Genomic DNA, 24,781 nt, shown 5'->3' on the forward strand with positions numbered 1-24,781 from the left:
CCGGAGTATGTGGGTGTAGTGTGGGAGCAATGGCGCACAGCTGCAGTGCTGTGCGCTACCTCAGTGTAGACTGGAGTCTTCTGCCGCCGATTTCGAAGTCTTCTTGCTTCTTTCACCCGGCTTCTGTCTTCCGGCTCTGCGAGGGGGACGGCGGCGCGGCTCCGGGATCGGACGACAAAGGGTGAGATCCTGTGTACGATCCCTCTGGAGCTAATGGTGTCCAGTAGCCTAAGAAGCAGGACCTATCTGCAGAGAGTAGGGCTGCTTCTCTCCCCTCAGTCCCACGATGCAGGGAGTCTGTTGCCAGCAGAGCTCCCTGAAAATAAAAAAACCTAACAAAATACTTTCTTATAGCAAGCTCAGGAGAGCTCACTAAACAGCACCCAGCTCGTCCGGGCACAGATTCAAACTGAGGTCTGGAGGAGGGACATAGAGGGAGGAGCCAGAGCACACCAGAATCCAAATTCTTTCTTAAAGTGCCCATGTCTCCTGCGGAGCCCTTCTATTCCCCATGGTCCTTACGGAGTCCCCAGCATCCACTAGGACGTTAGAGAAAGAGTCACCAGTGTCCTAAAAAATGCAGTTGTACCCAATGTCCACTTAACCATGGACATGTGGACAAGTGGAGCAGGGCAGACTCAGGACTATATGACTGTGACAGCCCACTGGGTAGATGTATTGCCTCCCGCAGCAAGAACAGCAGCGGCGGCACCAGTAGCAGCATCTCGCAAATGCCAACTCGTTCCTAGGCAGGCTACGCTTTGTATCACCGCTTTCCATAAGAGGCACACAGCTGACAACCTCTTACGGAAACTGAGGAACATCATCGCAGAATGGCTTACCCCAATTGGATTCTCCTGGGGATTTGTGACATCGGACAATGCCACCAATATTGTGCGTGCATTACATGTGGGCAAATTCCAGCACGTTCCATGTTTTGCACATACATTGAAATTGGTGGTGCAGAAATTTTTTTAAAACGACAGGGGCGTGCAAGAGATGCTGTCGGTGGCCCGAAAAATTGCGGGCCACTTTCGGCATTCAGCCACCGCGTGCCGAAGACTAGAGCACCAGCAAACACTCCTGAACCTGCCCCGCCATCAGCAGAAGCAAGAGGTGGTAACGAGGTGGAATTCAACCCTCTATATGCTTCAGAGGATGGAGGAGCAGCAAAAGGCCATTTAAGCCTATACATCTACCTACGATATAGGCAAAGGAGGGGGAATGCACCTGACTCAAGCGCTGTGGAGAATGATTTCAACGTTGTGCAAGGTTCTGCAACCCTTTGAACTTGCCAGTTCAGACACTGCCAGCCTGAGTCAGGTCATTCCCCTCATCAGGCTTTTGCAGAAGAAGCTGGAGACATTGAAGGAGCTAAAACTGAGCGATTCCGCTAGGCATGTGGGACTTGTGGATGGAGCCCTTAATTCGCTTAACCAAAATTCACGGGTGGTCAATCTGTTGAAATCAGAGCACTACATTTTGGCCACCGTGCTCGATCCTAGGTTTAAAGCCTATGTTGTATCTCTCTTTTCGGCAGACACAAGTCTGCAGATGTTCAAAGACCTGCTGGTGAGACACTTGTCAAGTCAAGCGGAACGTGACCCGCCAACAGCTCCTCCTTCACATTCTCCCGCAACTGGGGTTGCGAGGAAAAGGCTAAGAATTCCGAGCCCACCCGCTGGCAGTGATGCAGGGCAGTCTGGAGCGAGTGCTGACATCTGGTCCGGACTGAAGGACCTGCCAACGATTACTGACATGTCGTCTACTGTCACTGCATATGATTCTGTCACCATTGAAAGTATGGTGGAGGATTATATGAGTGACCGCATACAAAGTAGGCACGTCAGACAGTCCGTACGTATACTGGCAGGAAAAAGAGGCAATTTGGAGGCCCTTGCATAAACTGGCTTTATTTTACCTAAGTTGCCCCCCCTCCAGTGTGTACTCCGAAAGAGTGTTTAGTGCAGTCGGTCACCTTGTCAGCAATCGGCGTACGAGATTACTTCCAGAAAATGTGGAGAAGATGATGTTCATCAAAATGAATTATAATCAATTCCTCCGTGGAGACATTCACCAGCAATTGCCTCCAGAAAGTACACAGGGACCTGAGATGGTGGATTCCAGTGGGGACGAATTAATAATCTGTGAGGAGGGGGATGTACACAGTGAAAGGGGTGAGGAATCGGATGAGGAGGTGGACATCTTGCCTCTGTAGAGCCAGTTTGTGCAAGGAGAGATTGATTGCTTCTTTTTTGGTGGGGGCCCAAACAAACCAGTAATTTCAGCCACAGTCGTGTGGCAGACCCTGTCACTGAAATGATGGGTTTGTTAAAGTGTGCATGTCCTGCTTATACAACATAAGGGTGGGTGGAAGGGCCTAAGGACAATTCCATCTTGCACCTCTTTTTTTATTTATTTATCTCTGCATCATGTGATGTTTGGGGCTATACTTTTTAATAGAGATGAGCGGGTTCGGTTTCTCTGAATCCGAACCCGCACGAACTTCATGTTTTTTTTCATGGGTCCGAGCGACTCGGATCTTCCCGCCTTGCTCGGTTAACCCGAGCGCGCCCGAACGTCATCATGACGCTGTCGGATTCTCGCGAGACTCGGATTCTATATAAGGAGCCGCGCGTCGCCGCCATTTTCACACGTGCATTGAGATTGATAGGGAGAGGACGTGGCTGGCGTCCTCTCCATTTAGATTAGAAGAGAGAGAGAGAGAGATTGACCTGATTTACTGGAGCTTAGGAGTACTGTGGAACTGTAGAGAGTGCAGAGTTTACTAGTGACTGACCACAGTGACCACCAGACAGTGCAGTTTTATTTAATATATCCGTTCTCTGCCTGAAAAAAACGATACACAGTGACTCGGTCACATACCATATCTGTGTGCACTGCTCAGCCCAGTGTGCTGCATCATCTATGTATATATCTGACTGTGCTCAGCTCACACATCTTATAATTGTGGGGGAGACTGGGGAGCACTGCAGTGCCAGTTATAGGTTATAGCAGGAGCCAGGAGTACATATTATTATTAAAATTAAACAGTGCACACTTTTGCTGCAGGAGTGCCACTGCCAGTGTGACTGACCAGTGACCTGACCACACTGACCACCAGTATAGTTAGTAGTATAGTATACTATATTGTGATTGCCTGAAAAAGTTAAACACTCGTATCTGACTGTGCTCAGCTCACACATCTTATAATTGTGGGGGAGACTGGGGAGCACTGCAGTGCCAGTTATAGGTTATAGCAGGAGCCAGGAGTACATATTATTATTAAAATTAAACAGTGCACACTTTTGCTGCAGGAGTGCCACTGCCAGTGTGACTGACCAGTGACCTGACCACACTGACCACCAGTATAGTTAGTAGTATAGTATACTATATTGTGATTGCCTGAAAAAGTTAAACACTCGTCGTGTGACTTCACTTGTGTGGTGTTTTTTTTTTATTCTATAAAAAACTCATTCTGCTGACAGACAGTGTCCAGCAGGTCCGTCATTATATAATATATACCTGTCCGGCTGCAGTAGTGATATATATATATTTTTTATATCATTATTTATCATCCAGTCGCAGCAGACACAGTACGGTAGTTCACGGCTGTAGCTACCTCTGTGTCGGCACTCGGCAGTCCGTCCATAATTGTATACCACCTACCCGTGGTTTTTTTTTCTTTCTTCTTTATACATACATACTACTACTACATCTCTTTATCAACCAGTCTATATTAGCAGCAGACACAGTACAGTACGGAAGTCCACGGCTGTAGCTACCTCTGTGTCGGCACTCGGCAGTCCGTCCATAATTGTATAATACCTACCCGTGGTTTTTTTTTCTTTCTTCTTTATACATACATACTACTACTACTACATCTCTTTATCAACCAGTCTATATTAGCAGCAGACACAGTACAGTACGGTAGTCCACGGCTGTAGCTACCTCTGTGTCGGCACTGGGCAGTCCGTCCATAATTGTATACCACCTACCCGTGGTTTTTTTTTCTTTCTTCTTTATACATACATACTACTACTACATCTCTTTATCAACCAGTCTATATTAGCAGCAGACACAGTACAGTACGGTAGTCCACGGCTGTAGCTACCTCTGTGTCGGCACTGGGCAGTCCGTCCATAATTGTATACCACCTACCCGTGGTTTTTTTTTCTTTCTTCTTTATACATACATACTACTACTACTACATCTCTTTATCAACCAGTCTATATTAGCAGCAGACACAGTACAGTACGGTAGTCCACGGCAGTAGCTACCTCTGTGTCGGCACTGGGCAGTCCATCCATAATTGTATACCACCTACCCGTGGTTTTTTTTTCTTTCTTCTTTATACATACATACTACTACTACATCTCTTTATCAACCAGTCTATATTAGCAGCAGACACAGTACAGTACGGTAGTCCACGGCTGTAGCTACCTCTGTGTCGGCACTGGGCAGTCCGTCCATAATTGTATACCACCTACCCGTGGTTTTTTTTTCTTTCTTCTTTATACATACATACTACTACTACATCTCTTTATCAACCAGTCTATATTAGCAGCAGACACAGTACAGTACGGTAGTCCACGGCTGTAGCTACCTCTGTGTCGGCACTCGGCAGTCCGTCCATAATTGTATACCACCTACCCGTGGTTTTTTTTTCTTTCTTCTTTATACATACATACTACTACTACATCTCTTTATCAACCAGTCTATTTTAGCAGCAGACACAGTACAGTACGGTAGTCCACGGCTGTAGCTACCTCTGTGTCGGCACTCGGCAGTCCATCCATAATTGAATACTAGTATCCATCCATCTCCATTGTTTACCTGAGGTGCCTTTTAGTTGTGCCTATTAAAATATGGAGAACAAAAATGTTGAGGTTCCAAAATTAGGGAAAGATCAAGATCCACTTCCACCTCGTGCTGAAGCTGCTGCCACTAGTCATGGCCGAGACGATGAAATGCCAGCAACGTCGTCTGCCAAGGCCGATGCCCAATGTCATAGTACAGAGCATGTCAAATCCAAAACACCAAATATCAGTAAAAAAAGGACTCCAAAACCTAAAATAAAATTGTCGGAGGAGAAGCGTAAACTTGCCAATATGCCATTTACCACACGGAGTGGCAAGGAACGGCTGAGGCCCTGGCCTATGTTCATGGCTAGTGGTTCAGCTTCACATGAGGATGGAGGCACTCAGCCTCTCGCTAGAAAAATGAAAAGACTCAAGCTGGCAAAAGCAGTAGCACCGCAAAGAACTGTGCGTTCTTCGAAATCCCAAATCCACAAGGAGAGTCCAATTGTGTCGGTTGCGATGCCTGACCTTCCCAACACTGGACGTGAAGAGCATGCGCCTTCCACCATTTGCACGCCCCCTGCAAGTGCTGGAAGGAGCACCCGCAGTCCAGTTCCTGATAGTCAGATTGAAGATGTCAGTGTTGAAGTACACCAGGATGAGGAGGATATGGGTGTTGCTGGCGCTGGGGAGGAAATTGACCAGGAGGATTCTGATGGTGAGGTGGTTTGTTTAAGTCAGGCACCCGGGGAGACACCTGTTGTCCGTGGGAGGAATAGGGCCGTTGACATGCCTGGTGAAAATACCAAAAAAATCAGCTCTTCGGTGTGGAAGTATTTCACCAGAAATGCGGACAACAGGTGTCAAGCCGTGTGTTCCCTTTGTCAAGCTGTAATAAGTAGGGGTAAGGACGTTAACCACCTCGGAACATCCTCCCTTATACGTCACCTGCAGCGCATTCATAATAAGTCAGTGACAAGTTCAAAAACTTGGGCCGACAGCGGAAGCAGTCCACTGACCAGTAAATCCCTTCCTCTTGTAACCAAGCTCACGCAAACCACCCCACCAACTCCCTCAGTGTCAATTTCCTCCTTCCCCAGGAATGCCAATAGTCCTGCAGGCCATGTCACTGGCAATTCTGACGAGTCCTCTCCTGCCTGGGATTCCTCCGATGCATCCTTGCGTGTAACGCCTACTGCTGCTGGCGCTGCTGTTGTTGCTGCTGGGAGTCGATGGTCATCCCAGAGGGGAAGTCGTAAGCCCACTTGTACTACTTCCAGTAAGCAATTGACTGTCCAACAGTCCTTTGCGAGGAAGATGAAATATCACAGCAGTCATCCTGTTGCAAAGCGGATAACTGAGTCCTTGACAACTATGTTGGTGTTAGACGTGCGTCCGGTATCCGCCGTTAGTTCACAGGGAACTAGACAATTTATTGAGGCAGTGTGCCCCCGTTACCAAATACCATCTAGGTTCCACTTCTGTAGGCAGGCGATACCGAGAATGTACACGGACGTCAGAAAAAGACTCACCAGTGTCCTAAAAAATGCAGTTGTACCCAATGTCCACTTAACCACGGACATGTGGACAAGTGGAGCAGGGCAGGGTCAGGACTATATGACTGTGACAGCCCACTGGGTAGATGTATGGACTCCCGCCGCAAGAACAGCAGCGGCGGCACCAGTAGCAGCATCTCGCAAACGCCAACTCTTTCCTAGGCAGGCTACGCTTTGTATCACCGCTTTCCAGAATACGCACACAGCTGAAATCCTCTTACGGCAACTGAGGAAGATCATCGCAGAATGGCTTACCCCAATTGGACTCTCCTGTGGATTTGTGGCATCGGACAACGCCAGCAATATTGTGTGTGCATTACATATGGGCAAATTCCAGCACGTCCCATGTTTTGCACATACCTTGAATTTGGTGGTGCAGAATTTTTTAAAAAACGACAGGGGCGTGCAAGAGATGCTGTCGGTGGCCAGAAGAATTGCGGGACACTTTCGGCGTACAGGCACCACGTACAGAAGACTGGAGCACCACCAAAAACTACTGAACCTGCCCTGCCATCATCTGAAGCAAGAAGTGGTAACGAGGTGGAATTCAACCCTCTATATGCTTCAGAGGTTGGAGGAGCAGCAAAAGGCCATTCAAGCCTATACAATTGAGCACGATATAGGAGGTGGAATGCACCTGTCTCAAGTGCAGTGGAGAATGATTTCAACGTTGTGCAAGGTTCTGATGCCCTTTGAACTTGCCACACGTGAAGTCAGTTCAGACACTGCCAGCCTGAGTCAGGTCATTCCCCTCATCAGGCTTTTGCAGAAGAAGCTGGAGGCATTGAAGAAGGAGCTAAAAGGGAGCGATTCCGCTAGGCATGTGGGACTTGTGGATGCAGCCCTTAATTCGCTTAACAAGGATTCACGGGTGGTCAATCTGTTGAAATCAGAGCACTACATTTTGGCCACCGTGCTCGATCCTAGATTTAAAACCTACCTTGGATCTCTCTTTCCGGCAGACACAAGTCTGCTGGGGTGCAAAGGCCTGCTGGTGACAAAATTGTCAAGTCAAGCGGAACGCGACCTGTCAACATCTCCTCCTTCACATTCTCCCGCAACTGGGGGTGCGAGGAAAAGGCTCAGAATTCCGAGCCCACCCGCTGGCGGTGATGCAGGGCAGTCTGGAGCGACTGCTGATGCTGACATCTGGTCCGGACTGAAGGACCTGACAACGATTACGGACATGTCGTCTACTGTCACTGCATATGATTCTCTCAACATTGAAAGAATGGTGGAGGATTATATGAGTGACCGCATCCAAGTAGGCACGTCACACAGTCCGTACTTATACTGGCAGGAAAAAGAGGCAATTTGGAGGCCCTTGCACAAACTGGCTTTATTCTACCTAAGTTGCCCTCCCACAAGTGTGTACTCCGAAAGAGTGTTTAGTGCCGCCGCTCACCTTGTCAGCAATCGGCGTACAAGGTTACATCCAGAAAATGTGGAGAAGATGATGTTCATTAAAATGAATTATAATCAATTCCTCCGCGGAGACATTGACCAGCAGCAATTGCCTCCACAAAGTACACAGGGAGCTGAGATGGTGGATTCCAGTGGGGACGAATTGATAATCTGTGAGGAGGGGGATGTACACGGTGATATATCGGAGGATGATGATGAGGTGGACATCTTGCCTCTGTAGAGCCAGTTTGTGCAAGGAGAGATTAATTGCTTCTTTTTTGGTGGGGGTCCAAACCAACCCGTCATATCAGTCACAGTCATGTGGCAGACCCTGTCACTGAAATGATGGGTTGGTTAAAGTGTGCATGTCCTGTTTATACAACATAAGGGTGGGTGGGAGGGCCCAAGGACAATTCCATCTTGCACCTCTTTTTTCTTTTATTTTTCTTTGCGTCATGTGCTGTTTGGGGAGGGTTTTTTGGAAGGGACATCCTGCGTGACACTGCAGTGCCACTCCTAGATGGGCCCGGTGTTTGTGTCGGCCACTAGGGTCGCTAATCTTACTCACACAGCTACCTCATTGCGCCTCTTTTTTTCTTTGCGTCATGTGCTGTTTGGGGAGGGTTTTTTGGAAGGGACATCCTGCGTGACACTGCAGTGCCACTCCTAGATGGGCCAGGTGTTTGTGTCGGGCACTTGGGTCGCTGAGCTTAGTCACACAGCTACCTCATTGCACCTCTTTTTTTCTTTGCATCATGTGCTGTTTGGGGAGTGTTTTTTGGAAGGGCCATCCTGCGTGACACTGCAGTGCCACTCCTAGATGGGCCAGGTGTTTGTGTCGGCCACTAGGGTCGCTTAGCTTAGTCATCCAGCGACCTCGGTGCAAATTTTAGGACTAAAAATAATATTGTGAGGTGTGAGGTATTCAGAATAGACTGAAAATGAGTGGAAATTATGGTTTTTGAGGTTAATAATAATATGGGATCAAAATGACCCCCAAATTCTATGATTTAAGCTGTTTTTTAGGGTTTTTTGAAAAAAACACCCGAATCCAAAACACACCCGAATCCGACAAAAAAATTCGGTGAGGTTTTGCCAAAACGCGGTCGAACCCAAAACACGGCCGCGGAACCGAACCCAAAACCAAAACACAAAACCCGAAAAATTTCAGGCGCTCATCTCTACTTTTTAAGTGCTATCCTGTCTAACACTGCAGTGCCACTCCTAGATGGGCCAGGTGTTTGTGCCGGCCACTTGGGTCGCTTAGCTTAGTCATCCAGCGACCTCGGTGCAAATTTTAGGACTACAAATAATATTGTGAGGTGTTCAGAATAGACTGGAAATGAGTGGAAATTATGGTTATTGAGGTTAATAATACTATGGGATCAAAATTACCCCCAAATTCTATGATTTGAGCTGTTTTTGAGGGTTTTTTTTTAAAAAAAACACCTGAATCCAAAACACACCCGAATTTGACAAAAAATTTTCAGGGAGGTTTTGCCAAAACGCGTCCGAATCCAAAACACTGCTGGCCGCAAAGTGATTGACAGGAAGTGGGTGTTTCTGGGTGGTGTCTGATCGTTTTCGGGGAGTGTGTGTAAAAACGCAGGCGTGTCAGATACAAACGTAGGCATGCCTGGGGAAACGCATGCGTGGATGGCCGAACGCAGGGCGTGTTCGTGACGTTAAAACAGGAACTAAATAGTCTGAAGTGATTGCAAGCTAGGAGTAGGTCTGGAGCTACTCTGAAACTGCACAATCTTTTTTTGCTGCAGTGATGCGATCCTTTCGTTCGCACTTATGCAAAGCTAAGATACACTCCCGGAGGGCGGCGGCTTAGCGTTTGCACGGCTGCTAAAAACAGCTAGCGAGCGATCAACTCGGAATGAGGGCTATTGTTCTTTCCTTCCTGAGGTCTGTCTTGAGGTGTGTGGTGCATTAGTATATAATAATGCTGTTCTAAATATTATGCGATTGATTGCTTCTTTAAAAAGGATATATCATAATGTCCTTATTATGACAGGATCTTAATGTAAATTCCTGCATTTGGTTATGTTTCTGTAATTTCCTATGAAATCATTTTGGATCCAAGTCAAAAAGATGCTGCAGTACACTAAAATAAAGATTCTGGTCATTTTAGTAGAACCCTTTAAATGGACACCTATAGGGAAGTGAATGGCACCACAATTTAAGAAATGAAAACATACAACTTAAAGAACTGCCGTTCAGCTGACTATTAATTGTATTTCTCTGACGTCCTAGTGGATGCTGGGAACTCCGTAAGGACCATGGGGAATAGACGGGCTCCGCAGGAGACTGGGCACTCTAAAAGAAAGATTAGGTACTATTTGGTGTGCACTGGCTCCTCCCTCTATGCCCCTCCTCCAGACCTCAGTTAGATTTCTGTGCCCGGCCGAGCTGGATGCACACTAGGGGCTCTCCTGAGCTCCTAGAAAGAAAGTTTATTTTAGGTTTTTTATTTTACAGTGAGACCTGCTGGCAACAGGCTCACTGCATCGAGGGACTAAGGGGAGAAGAAGCGAACCTACCTGCTTGCAGCTAGCTTGGGCTTCTTAGGCTACTGGACACCATTAGCTCCAGAGGGATCGCCCGCATGGAACTGGCCTTGGTGTTTGTTCCCGGAGCCGCGCCGCCGTCCCCCTTACAGAGCCAGAAGCAAGAAGAGGTCCGGAAAATCGGCGGCAGAAGACATCAGTCTTCACCAAGGTAGCGCACAGCACTGCAGCTGTGCACCATTGCTCCTCATGCACACTTCACACTCCGGTCACTGAGGGTGCAGGGCGCTGGGGGGGGGCGCCCTGAGCAGCAATAAAAACACCTTGGCTGGCAAATATATCACAATATATAGCCCCAGAGGCTATATATGTGATAAATACCCCTGCCAGAATCCATAAAAAAGCGGGAGAAAAGTCCGCGAAAAAGGCGCGGAGCTATCTCCCTCAGCACACTGGCGCCATTTTCTCTTCACAGTGCAGCTGGAAGACAGCTCCCCAGGCTCTCCCCTGTAGTTTGCAGGCTCAAAGGGTTATAAAGAGAGGGGGGGCACAAAATTTAGGCGCAATATTGTATATACAAGCAGCTATTGGGAAAAAATCACTCAATATAGTGTTAATCCCTAAATTATATAGCGCTCTGGTGTGTGCTGGCATACTCTCTCTCTGTCTCCCCAAAGGGCTGTGTGGGGTCCTGTCCTCAGTCAGAGCATTCCCTGTGTGTGTGCGGTGTGTCGGTACGGCTGTGTCGACACGTTTGATGAGGAGGCTTATGTGATGGCAGAGCAGATGCCGATAAATGTGATGTCGCCCCCTGTGGGGCCGACACCAGAGTGGATGGATAGGTGGAAGGTATAAACCGACAGTGTCAACTCCTTACATAAAAGGCTGGATGACGTAACAGCTATGGGACAGCCGGCTTCTCAGCCCGCGCCTGCCCAGGCGTCTCAAAGGCCATCAGGGGCTCAAAAACGCCCGCTCCCTCAGATGGCAGACACAGATGTCGACACGGAGTCTGACTCCAGTGTCGACGAGGTTGAGACATATACACAATCCACTAGGAACATCCGTTACATGATGCCGGCAATAAAAAAATGTGTTACACATTTCTGACATTAACCCAAGTACCACTATAAATGGATTTTATGTTTGGGGAGAAAAAGCAGGCAGTGTTTTGTTCCCCCATCAAATGCGTGAATGAAGTGTGAAAAAGCGTGGGTTCCCCCGATAAGAAACTGGTAATTTCTAAAAAGTTACTGATGGCGTACCCTTTCCCGCCAGAGGATAAGTTACGCTGGGAGATATCCCCTAGGGTGGATAAGGCGCTCACACGTTTGTCAAAAAAGGTGGCACTGCCGTCTTAGGATACGGCCACTTTGAAGGTACCTGCTGATAAAAAGCAGGAGGCTATCCTGAAGTCTGTATTTACACACTCAGTTACTAGACTGAGACCTGCAGATAGTGCTGCTGCAGCGTGGTCTGTAACCCTGTCAAACAGGGATACTATTTTGCGGACATAAGATGTCGTCTTATATATGAGGGATGCACAGAGGGATATTTTGCCGGCTGGCATCCAAAATTAATGCAATGTCCATTCTGTCAGGAGGGTATTAGAGACCAGACACTGGACAGGTGATGCTGACTTTAAAAGGCACATAGAGCCTTATAAGGGTGAGGAACTGTTTGGGGATGGTCTCTGGGACCTCGTATCCACAGCAACAGCTGGGAAGAAAAATTTTTACCTCAGGTTTCCTCACAGCCTAAGAAAGCACTGTATTATCAGGTACAGTCCTTTCGGCTTCAGAAAAGCAAGCGGGTCAAAGGCGCTTCCTTTCTGCACAGAGACGAGGGAAGAGGGAAAAAGCTGCACCAGTCAGCCAGTTCCCAGAATCAAAATTCTTCCCCCGCTTCCTCTGAGTCCACCGCATGACGCGGGGGCTCCACAGGCGTAGCCAGGTACGGTGGGGGGACGCCTCAAAAATTTCAGCGATCAGTGGGCTCGCTCACAGGTGGATCCCTGGATCCTTCAAGTAGTATCTCAGGGGTACAAGCTGGAATTCGAGGTGTCTCCCCCCCGCCGCTTCCTCAAATCTGCCTTGGCGACAACTCCCTCAGGCAGGCAATTCACAAGCTGTATTCCCAGCAGGTGATAGTCAAGGTGCCCCTACTTCAACAAGGACGGGGTTACTATTCCACACTGTTTGTGGTACCGAAACCGGACGGTTCGGTGAGACCCATTTTAAATTTGAAATCCTTGAACACATACATAAAAAAATTCAAGTTCAAGATGGAATCGCTCAGGGCGGTTATTGCAAGCCTGGAGGAGGGGGATTACATGGTATCCCTGGACATCAAGGATGCTTACCTACATGTCCCCATTTACCATCCTCACCAGGAGTACCTCAGATTTGTGGTACAGGATTGCCATTACCAATTCCAAACACTGCCGTTTGGACTGTCCACGGCACCGAGGGTCTTTACCAAGGTAATGGCAGAAATGATGATACTCCTTCGAAAAAAGGGAGTTTTAATTATCCCGTACTTGGACGATCACCTTATAAAGGCGAGGTCCAAGGAGCAGTTGTTGGTCGGAGTAGCACTATCTCGGGAAGTGCTACAACAGCACGGATGGATTCTATACATTCCAAAGTCACAGCTGGTTCCTACCACACGCCTACTGTTCCTGGGGATGGTTCTGGACACAGAACAGAAAAAAGTGTTTCTCCCGCAGGAGAAAGCCAAGGAGCTGTCATCTCTAGTCAGAGACCTCCTGAAACCAAAACAGGTATCGGTGCATCACTGCACATGAGTCCTGGGGAAAATGGTAGCTTCTTACGAAGCAAAATTCCATTCGGCAGGTTCCATGCAAGAACCTTTCAGTGGGACCTCTTGGACAAGTGGTCGGAATCGCATCTTCAGATGCATCGGCTGATAACCCTGTCTCCAAGGACCAGGGTATCTCTACTGTGGTGGCTGCAGAGTGCTCATCTTCAAGAGGGCCGCAGATTCGGCATACAGGACTGGGTCCTGGTAACCACGGATGCCAGCCTTCGAGGCTGGGGGGCAGTCACACAGGGAAGACATTTCCAAGGACTTTGGTCAAGTCAGGAGTCGTCCCTACACATAAATATTCTGGAACTGAGGGCAATTTACAATGCCCTAAGTCTGGCAAGGCCTCTGCTTCAAAACCAGCCAGTACTGATCCAATCAGACAACATCACGGCAGTCGCCCATGTAAACCGACAGGGCGGCACAAGAAGCAGGATGGCGATGGCAGAAGCCACAAGGATTCTCCGATGGGCGGAAAATCACGTCTTAGCACTGTCAGCAGTGTTCATTCCGGGAGTGGACAACTGGGAAGCAGACTTCCTCAGCAGACACGACCTACACCCGGGAGAGTGGGGACTTCATCCAGAAGTCTTCCAACTGTTGGTAAACCGTTGGGAAAGGCCACAGGTGGACATGATGGCGTCCCGCCTAAACAAAAAAACTAGATATTGCGCCAGGTCAAGGGACTCTCAGGCAATAGCTGTGGACGCTCTAGTGACACCGTGGGTGTACCAGTCGGTTTATGTATTCCCTCCTCTGCCTCTCATACCAAAGGTACTGAGAATAATAAGAAAACGAGGAGTAAGAACGATACTCGTGGTTCCGGATGGGCCAAGAAGAGCTTGGTACCCAGAACTTCAAGAAATGATATCAGAGGACCCATGGCCTCTACCGCTCAGACAGGATCTGCTACAACAGGGGCCCTGTCTGTTCCAAGACTTACCGCGGCTGCGTTTGACGGCATGGCGGTTGAATTCCGGATCCTAAAGGAAAAGGGCATTCCGGAGGAAGTCATTCCTACGCTGATAAAAGCCTGGAAAGAAGTAACCGCAAACCATTATCACCGTATTTGGCGAAAATATGTTGCGTGGTGTGAGGCCAGGAAGGCCCCAACAGAGGAATTTCAGCTGGGTCGTTTTCTGCACTTCCTACAGTCAGGAGTGACTATGGGCCTAAACTTGGGTTCCATTAAGGTCCAGATTTCGGCTCTGTCGATTTTCTTCCAGAAAGAACTGGCTTCATTGCCTGGAGTTCAGACATTTGTAAAGGGAGTGCTACATATTCAACCCCCTTTTGTGCCTCCTGTGGCACCTTGGGATCTCAACGTGGTGTTGAGTTTCTTAAAATCACATTGGTTTGAGCCACTTAAAACTGTGGATTTGAAATATCTCACGTGGAAAGTGGTCATGTTATTGGCCTTGGCTTCGGCCAGGCGTGTGTCAGAATTGGCGGCTTTGTCATGTAAAAGCCCTTATCTGATTTTCCATATGGATAGGGCAGAATTGAGGACTCGTCCCCAGTTTCTCCCTAAGGTGGTATCAGCTTTTCACTTGAACCAACCTATTGTAGTGCCTGCGGCTACTAGGGACTTGGAAGATTCCAAGTTACTGGACGTAGTCAGGGCCTTAAAAATTTATATTTCCAGGACGGCTGGAGTCAGGAAGACTGACTCGCTTTTTATCCTGTAGGCACCCAACAAAATAGGTGCTCCTGCTTCTAAGCAGACTATTGCTCGCTGAATTTGTAGCACAATTCAGCTGGAGCATTCTGCGGCTGGATTGCCGCATCCTAAATCAGTAAAAGCCCATTCCACGAGGAAAGTGGGCTCATCTTGGGCGGCTGCCCGAGGGGTCTCGGCTTTACAACTTTGCCGAGCTGCAACTTGGTCAGGGGCAAACACGTTTGCTAAATTCTACAAATTTGATACCCTGGCTGAGGAGGACCTTGAGTTCTCTCATTCGGTGCTGCATAGTCATCCGCACTCTCCCGCCCGTTTGGGAGCTTTGGTATAATCCCCATGGTCCTTACGGAGTTCCCAGCATCCACTAGGACGTCAGAGAAAATAAGATTTTACTTACCGGTAAATCTATTTCTCGTAGTCCGTAGTGGATGCTGGGCGCCCATCCCAAGTGCGGATTGTCTGCAATACTTGTATGTAGTTATTGCCTAACTAAGGGTTATTGTTGAGCCATCTGTTGAGAGGCTCAGTTATATTTCATACTGTTAACTGGGTGTAGTATCACGAGTTATACGGTGTGATTGGTGTGGCTGGTATGAGTCTTACCCGGGATTCAAAATCCTTCCTTATTGTGTCAGCTCTTCCGGGCACAGTATCCTAACTGAGGTCTGGAGGAGGGGCATAGAGGGAGGAGCCAGTGCACACCAGATAACACCTAATCTTTCTTTTAGAGTGCCCAGTCTCCTGCGAAGCCCGTCTATTCCCCATGGTCCTTACGGAGTTCCCAGCATCCACTACGGACTACGAGAAATAGATTTACCGGTGAGTAAAATCTTATTTTTACCACATGCTTACCTGCATGTTTAAATTTATAAAAATGCATGGGTGTGGAATGCTCCAAGTACAGTAGCATTTCATCCATGTTGGGATCCCAGTGCTCGCATGCTGAGGTCAATATAGTGACTGGTGACAATGGGGGAAATGTATTATAGTGGCATCAATTGTGCTGCTATAAAACTTCCTGCTTCACCGCACTACCGAGGCGAAGCAAGAAACCACTCCGTCAAAATATATGATCATCTTGTCTGACGGTGCGAGGGAGTGAAAACTCCCCTCTCAGGTGATACCCGCCTTAAACCACTTCGTATCAGCACTAGGCGTGTCTCCCTGCCTAGCCAGCTCCAGTGCACATGTGCGGAATCTCGCTACTCACAAGAGAACTCACATGCAGCCCGGAGCCGGCACCCACCACAACCAGTGACAGCACTGTCCCTGCTGTGTAGATAGGGCATTGACACCTGCAGCTGTCCAAATTTATAGCTGCAGGTGTCGGAATGGTCAGCACTGATGCCCCTGCGTGCCTGGATGCTGTCTTTAAGATAGCAGCATCGATAATGACAGGGGTGCACAGTGCCTGTCACTGGAAACACACCGCTGCTGTCACACATGGGAGAAATGGTATCAGTGCACATAGGCCCTAATTCCGAGTTGATCGCTCGCTAGCTGCTTTTAGCAGCCGTGCAAACGCTAAGCCGCTGCCCTCTGGGAGTGTATCTTAGCTTAGCAGAAGTGTGAACGAAAGGATCGCAGCGCTGCTGCAAAATATTTTCAAGCAGTTTCTGAGTAGCTCCAGACCTACTCCTAGCTTGCGATCACTTCAGACTGTTTGTTTCCTGTTTTGACGTCACGAACACGCCCTGCATTCGCCCAGCCACGCCTGCGTTTCTAACTGTCACGCCTGTGTTTTTACACACACTCCCCGAAAACGGTCAGTTACCACCCAGAAACACCCACTTCCTGTCAATCACTCTGCGGCCAGCAGTACGACTGAAAAGCGTTGCTAGACCTTTTGTGAAACTGCATCGTTTGTTGTGAAAGTACGCCGCGCGTGCGCATTGCGTACCATACGCATGCACAGAAGTGCCAATTTTTAGCCTGATCGCTGCGCAGCGAACAACGGCAGCTAGCGATCAACTCGGAATGACCCCCATAACGTGAGCTGATACCGCTTCCCTCCCATAACGACTTTATGAAACTACTTTAGGAAAAAAATGCATTTTTCCGTTATGGATCCCCTGCTGTCGTCAGCTGCCACTGTATATTTTATATAAGCGATGCTTTGTATATATGGAAGGTACTGCCAGAGACTTCCAACAATGGTTACCACTGGTAACACTCAACATAGCTCACTGAGTTGCGGAACACATCCATTTCACACCCCAAATCACTGCTTGAATCCTTCACTGCTACCTATGGCCCTCATTCCGAGTTGTTCGCTCGCTAGCTGCTTTTAGCAGCATTGCACACGCTAAGCCGCCGCCCTGTGGGAGTGTATTTTATCTTAGCAGAATTGCGAACAAAAGAATAGCAGAATTGCGATTAGAAATTTCTTAGCAGTTTCTGAGTAGCTCCAGACTTACTCCTACACTGCGATCAGTTCAGTCACTTTCGTTCCTGTTTGACGCCCAGACACTCCCCCGTTTCTTCAGACACTCCCGCGTTTTTCCCAGAAACGCAAGCGTTTATCCGCACACTCCCATAAAACGGCAAGTATCCGCCCAGAAACACCCACTTCCTGTCAATCACACTCCGATCACCAGAACGATGAAAAATCCTCGTTAGGACGTGAGTAAAATATCAAACTTTTGTGCTACTTTACTTGGCGCAGGCGCACTGCGAACATCGCGCATGCGCAGTTTGCGACTAATCGCTCCGTAGCGAAAAATAATAATGAGCGAACCACTCGGAATGACCCCCTATATACAGTCACCAGCTAATGGTCTGTATGCTCCGCTCCATGCTAAGGGGTAAATTTACTAAAGCTTCTAAAAATAAAAATTGATGATGTTGCCCATAGCAACCAATCAGATTCTGTCTATCATTATCTATTGCATCCTAGAAAATGATAGACAAAATCTGATTTTAGTAAATTTACCCCTTAGAGTCTGTTATGTGCACTTCTGTGAGTACGGTCGTACATCCACATTGTTGCTACAGAAAACACTCCTCTGGTTAAGTACTGGGCTGTTTCATGACTTTGAGGGATCCGCTGGTGCATACTATTACTCTGCCATTGCTATCGGCAATAGTACACATTTATTTCAACAATGGCCACTGCAGTAGCCTTTGATAAATAGGAAAAACCCTATATTCAGCAATAATACTAGCTAGGGCTATATGAATATTCATGCACACACCTCTAGATGGGGTACAAGGCTTACAGTACTTACCTACAGTATTTTAACAAATGTGCACATGTAATTAAAAATAGAATACCATGTAAATATTTGCTCTAAACCAACAATACTGACGGCGGGATCCCCCCCCCCTTGCCCGGCAGGGGGGTGGGGGGAGGGAGGGGTCTGCGGAACAAAGCCCCTTGCAGGCTTGCTGCGCTCACTGCGCTCGTCACAAGTTCTATTCCCACTCTATGGGTGTCGTGGACACCCACGAGTGGGAATAGCCTCTGTTGGTCAGCATGCCGACTGTCGGGATGGTGAGGGTGCGAGATGTAGGTGCCGGTATTGTGACCGGCGGTATCCTGACTGCCGGCCACTTAACTATACCCCCTTCATCTTTGTAATTGTACTCTGTTGTCCTTTCAGTGTTAAGTATCAAACCTAGTTTTCTGTTTAAAGGGATGAACTTACTGTACATAACACTTCTCTCATATAGCAGGATCTGTGGCTCTTCACAGTTCTCTGACTATAGTTCTATGAACCATGGTTCCTGCACATTGATTGAAAATATTCAATTTATTGTAAGAAATGTATCACTAATGATGTGCACCTGAACTCATTCAGGCTTACATAGCCAGCCAGTTCTAGTAATGTGTAAATAAAGCAAGCCTGCATTTATTTTTAATTATCTCAGAATATTTTTTTCTCCTTTGGAAGTGTGAAATAGGGAGTGAAGTAGAGAATTATTATACATGTGACTACTTCTGGGTATACTTTATCGTAATATGCAGCACTACAAATGAAGGAAAATACCTTTCTGTGTCACTGTCATCACTGGATTCAACCTCTTCCAGTGCTGCCTGTAAGTCAGCAATACGTCGAATTGATATCTCTAAATCAGCTTGCAATGTTTGCCTCACTGCTGTGAGCTCATATACCTGTGTTTCCTGTGGAGAAATAGCAGAGGCATTATTACAGCAAGAGACAAGAAGAGCTTTAATTCATCTCTAAGATTCCACTTTGCTTTTGTTTAGTTTTTACTGATTAATTTTAAATAAATATGATCCCAGTCCATGACTAAATGCCTATACACACTTGCCATTAACATGAGCGACGTCGCTCATTTTCCCCCTCCCTGAGCGATGTCGCTCATTTTATCGGCAAGTGTGTATGCCGCCAGCGAAACGACCGATGTGCGGCCCCGCGGGTCAGCAACGTTCGTCGCTGTCGGTAGGACATGCATGCAGGATCTGGACTGTCGTCCACGACCTGCATGCACGGCTGGCGGAGGCGTGACATCACTGAGCGATATGAGCTGTCATATCGCTCAGTGTGTACAGTCGGCCGCCGACCGGCCGGCCCGGGAGGGGGAAACATTAGACGACGGCGCTCACAGAGTGACATCGTCTAATGTGTATGGGCCTTTACAAATAGTTATCTCCTTGGAGATTACTGCCACGAAACCTCTTCAAGGGTGACTCTCCATGTATTCACAGTATTGCTGGTTATCTAGAATTTACCCTGCCCTATCCTTACCTACAGTATACTACAGTATATACTCTATTCAACACTGGTTGTAGGATACGATATTAAACTAGCAATTTGGTTAGGCAGAGAAAAGTGTAAAGATTGACTCTACTAATGCTGTTACATTACTTATATGGCAGATCAATATTAAGAGATTAAAACCGGGCTGGTAATCACAGAAGACTGCACAACGGATTAACTATTGCCTGGAAAAACTTAGACCAACAGGATTGCATATATTGATATGCATTACAGGTATTTATCTCTTTTCTGGCTTGAAACCAACTAACAAAATGCTTTCTCACACTCGCTGTCACTTAACTACTCCTAACCTAGGTTCTAAAGTGTTGTTAGAGACTCCATTACCAAATGTGATCCTAACTAATAGACATTATATGCACTAAGTTGAATGGGACTGCCTGAGGGCCCACCCCCTTCTCTAGGAGTCAGGTTCTAAACTGTGCAGTCAAATTATACATTGACACTTTACTAGAGTGTTAGTAACTTTGTGGAGGACCAAGGATGAACTTGGAAGCTTGGTTTGTTTCTATGGAAATGACACTAAGATTAGCCCTATTGCCAATCACAGTGGGAAGTCCTGACATATCACTCTCCCCTACTTTATAAAGGTGGGGCTGTTCCTTGTATGGCCCCTATTTATCAAGCATTGGAGAGTGATAAACAGTAATAAAGTACCAACTAATCAGCTGCTAACTTCCATGTCACAGACTGTGGTCCAGATTTATCAAGCCGTGGAGGGTGATAAATAGCACAGTGATAAAGTACCAACCCGTGAGCTCCTAGCTGTCATTTTTCAAACACAGCCTGTAACATGGTAGTTGGGAACTGATTGGTTGGTACTTTATCACCGTGATATTTATTACTCTCCAAGGCTAGATAAATCTGGGCATGTGTTTGAAAAATGACAGGATCTGGTTGGCTGGTACTTTATCACCATGCAATTTATCACTCTCCAATGCTTGATAAATCTGGGCATATATTTTCTCTAATGGTTAGCCACAGCTCCTCTGCTGGCCAGACACCTTAGCTTGGGCCCTTACCACTGCATTCCCAGGTGGGCACCACATGCCCCAGTCCCACACTGAGTAAATTGTATATGTTTACAGTTTAATTTTAGCCCCCTGTGTTGTATATCTACAGTATACCTTTTATATTTTGTGGGGGGTCCAGCACCTCATTTCGGTGAATGGCAGAATTTGAACTGATCTGCTTGGCACTATAAATTCATTATATTGAGTTAGTGCATTTTAGCCCCAACATTTTTTTTAAAATATTCATTTGTGATGTGAAGTAGGAGATAGGACAAAACTTAAGACTCTTCTCTGTCTAGAGATGCTTAAACCAGCTACCAACTCTTGAGTCACTTATATAAACCATTACAAAATTATGAAATTAGAACTTTTACAATTTTAGATCAAACTAAATTGGAAAAAGTCAAACATGTTTTACAATGTGCATTGTGCAGGTTAGTTTAGTTCACACGTGTAAACTGTCTGTTTCAAGATAAATTGAATACATTTACGGGGTCTATTCATGAAGCCGTGAAAAGAGTGGAGAAGTGAGCCAGTGGAGAAGTTGCCCATGACAACCAATCAGCTGCTCTGTATAATTTTATAGTATGAAAATTATAAATGTTACTTTAATTCTGATTGGTTCTTTTCCACTGGCTCACTTCACCACAGTTTTCACTGCTTCATGAATAGAGTTGTCAACAATTGCTGTTACAGAATATTACAGATAAACTTTTCTGTAGTGATCATGTGCTGTAACAGTGAACATTCCCATAGGCAAACGCAGGGGAGGAGGGGGGGGGGGGGGGGGGGGGCGGGGTACAATTACCCAGAAAACCTCCTCCTCTTGGCAAGTGGCTGAAATTATGGCAACACTAGCAATGGTATATAGGCCCTCATTCCGAGTTGATCGGTCGGTATTTTTCATCGCATCGCAATGAAAATCCGCTTAGTACGCATGCGCAATATTCGCACTGCGACTGCGCCAAGTAATTTAACAATGAAGATAGTATTTTTACTCATGGCTTTTTCATCGCTCCGGCGATCGTAATGTGATTGACAGGAAATGGGTGTTACTGGGCGGAAACACGGCGTTTTAGGGGCGTGTGGATGAAAACGCTACCGTTTCCGGAAAAAACGCAGGAGTGGCTGGAGAAACGGAGGAGTGTCTGGGCGAACGCTGGGTGTGTTTGTGACGTCAAACCAGGAACGACAAGCACTGAACTGATCGCACAGGCAGAGTAAGTCTGGAGCTACTCTAAAACTGCTAAGTAGTTTGTGATCGCAATATTGCGAATACATCGGTCGCAATTTTAAGATGCTAAGATACACTCCCAGTAGGCGGCGGCTTAGCGTGTGTAACTCTGCTAAATTCGCCTTGCGACCGATCAACTCGGAATGAGGGCCATAATGCGTTTACTAGAACTTAAAGGACAGAGCAGAGCTGCTGCACATGTCCAGTGGTAGCAGCTTCTTCTACCAAATTTGTTGTGAGTTTGGAACTGATTCCTCAATCAGTGCACTGAACCAGAGAGTAGCTACCATGAAGAGGAGACTGGAGCCTTACCATGAGGAGGGAACATTGGTGCTTAGAAAGATCAGTACTGGTTCAATTATGTTTGTGTATTTATTATGGTATATTTAACCGTTTCCTGACCACTTATCTCATTTACTTTTTATGATTTAAATATGTTTGATACAGCCTATACTTTAGACAATCTATAGTGATAAATATTAATACTGTATTCAATACAGAATGTGGTACCCCCCGGGACTGGTGAACTACAAGTGCCAGTGTGTCTCTGGGCTGCTAGTTGCTGAGACATGCAGCCCACAGCCCTATGTGCCCCCTCCTTGTTGACACCCAGGTAGAGGCATGGTCAAAATTTCCCCAGGGACTGCAGGGGTTGACTCCCTTTTAGTTGCCCTTTTTACTGTGAACAGCATAAGTCTGCAGTGAGCTCTGCAATAAAGAGGACTTTAGGACCCAGAGCTGGCTGCAGGAAAAGAACACATGTGAGCAGCAGTGGCGTAACTACTGCCCCCGCGGTGGCTTGGGGGCGAGGGGCTGCGGGGGCGCCACTGATTTACAGCAGACTGACATGCGGACGAGCGTCCGCATGTCAGTCTGCGGTCTCCTTCCCTCCGCCGCTTGTTGGAGGGACACGGAGGGCACAGCGCGCCTCCCTGTGTCCCTCCTGCATCATCTCCGGCGGCCGCGGGTCTAATAGGGGGAAGTGCCGTCCGTGAGCTCTAATTGGCTCACGAACCGGCACTTCCCCCTATTAGACCCGCGGCCGCCGGAGATGATGCAGGAGGGACACAGGAGAGGCGAGCTGTGCCCTCCGTGTCCCTCCAAAAAGCGGCGGCGGGGGCATATATGGCACTGGGGTGGAATATCTGGCACTGGGGGCATATATGGCACTGGGGGGGAATATCTGGCGCTGGGGGCATATATGGCACTGGGGGGGAATATCTGGCACTGGGGGCATATATGGCACGGGGGGAATATCTGGCACTGGGGGGAATATCTGGCACTGGGGGCATATATGGCACTGGGGGGGGGATATCTGGCACTGGGGGGAAAATTTCTGGCACTGGGGGCATATATGGCACTGGGGGGAATATCTGGCACTGGGGGCATATATGGCATGGGGGGGGGGGATATCTGGCACTGGGGGGAATATCTGGCACTGGGGGCATATATGGCACTGGGGGGGGATATCTGGCACTGGGGGGAATATCTGGCACTGGGGGCATATATGGCACTGGGGGGGGGATATCTGGCACTGGGGCATATATGGCACTGGGGGAGAATATCTGGCACTGGGGTGGAATATCTGGCACTGGGGGCATATATGGCACTGGGGGGGAATATCTGGCACTGGGGGGAATATCTGGCACTGGGGCATATATGGCACTGGGGGCATATATGGCACGGGGGGGGAATATCTGGCACTGGGGGCATATATGGCACTGGGGGGGAATATCTTGCACTGGGGGCATATATGGCACTGGGGGGGAATATCTGGCACTGGGGGCATATATGGCACTGGGGGGGGAATATCTGGCACTGGGGGCATATATGGCACGGGGGGAATATCTGGCACTGGGGGGAATATCTGGCACTGGGGGCATATATGGCACTGGGGGGGGGGATATCTGGCACTGGGGGGAATATCTGGCACTGGGGGCATATATGGCCCTGGGGGGGGGATATCTGGCACTGGGGCATATATGGCACTGGGGGAGAATATCTGGCACTGGGGGCATATATGGCACTGGGGGGGAGTATCTGGCACTGGGGGCATATATGGCACTGGGGGGGAATATCTGGCACTGGGGGCATATATGGCACTGGGGAATATATGGCACTGGGGGAGAATATCTGGCACTGGGGGCATATATGGCACTGGGGGGGAATATCTGGCACTGGGGGCATATATGGCACTGGGGGGAATATCTGGCACTGGGGGCATATATGGCACTAGGGGAATATCTGGCACTGGGGGCATATATGGCACTGGGGGGGAATATCTGGCACTGGGGGCATATGTGGCACTGGGGGGGTATATGTGTACCTGGCACATGGGGGGGGCTATATTTGGCACTGGGGCATGTGAGTACCTGGCACCGTGGGGGAATATCTGGCACTGGGGACATATGTGGCACTGGGAGCACAGCCCTAGCAACAAGGACTACCTCCTAGCAACGAGCATGACACCCAGTGCATGAAACACCTGGCAACGAGCATGACACCCAGTGCATGAAACACCTGGCAACGAGCATGACACCCAGTGCATGAAACCCCTGGCAACGAGCATGACACCCTGAGCATGAAAACCCCTGGCACCGTGCATGGAACCAAGAGCATGAAACCCCTGGCAATGAGCATGACACCCAGTGCATGAAACCCCTGACAATGAGCAGGTAATTGAAAAGTAATTAGAAGCCTTACTGTAGGACTTAATGTGTAATGGGCATTACGGTGTGTGGCATAATGTATCACGGACATTGCGGTGTGTGTCATAATGTGTCACAGGCATTACGGTGTATGGTATACTATATCGCGGGCATTGTGATATGTGGTATAATGTCTCAGGGTCATTGCAGTGTGTGGCATAATGTATCACGGACATTGCGGTGTGTGTCATAATGTGTCAGGCATTACGGTGTGTGGTATACTATATCACGGGCATTGTGGTATGTGGTATAATGTCTCAGGGTCATTGCAGTGTGGCATAATACATAAAGGGCATTGC

The 24,781-nt window shown here is 47.9% G+C and overlaps 1 protein-coding gene across 6 annotated transcripts in view; it reads right to left on the reverse strand.

Moving 5' to 3' along the window:
* The window catches only part of MYO18B (myosin XVIIIB), a 1,127,577-nt gene that overhangs the window by 64,244 nt on the left and 1,038,552 nt on the right, over positions 1 to 24,781 (reverse strand). For all 6 annotated transcript variants that reach the window (XM_063913212.1, XM_063913213.1, XM_063913208.1 and 3 more), the window contains exon 41: positions 18,775 to 18,908. In XM_063913212.1, the coding sequence (XP_063769282.1) occupies positions 18,775 to 18,908 (134 nt within the window). The remainder of the gene's footprint in view (positions 1 to 18,774; positions 18,909 to 24,781) is intronic.

The sequence above is a fragment of the Pseudophryne corroboree genome, chromosome 1, assembly GCF_028390025.1.
Source record: "Pseudophryne corroboree isolate aPseCor3 chromosome 1, aPseCor3.hap2, whole genome shotgun sequence".
Classification (NCBI taxonomy): Eukaryota; Metazoa; Chordata; class Amphibia; order Anura; family Myobatrachidae; genus Pseudophryne; species Pseudophryne corroboree.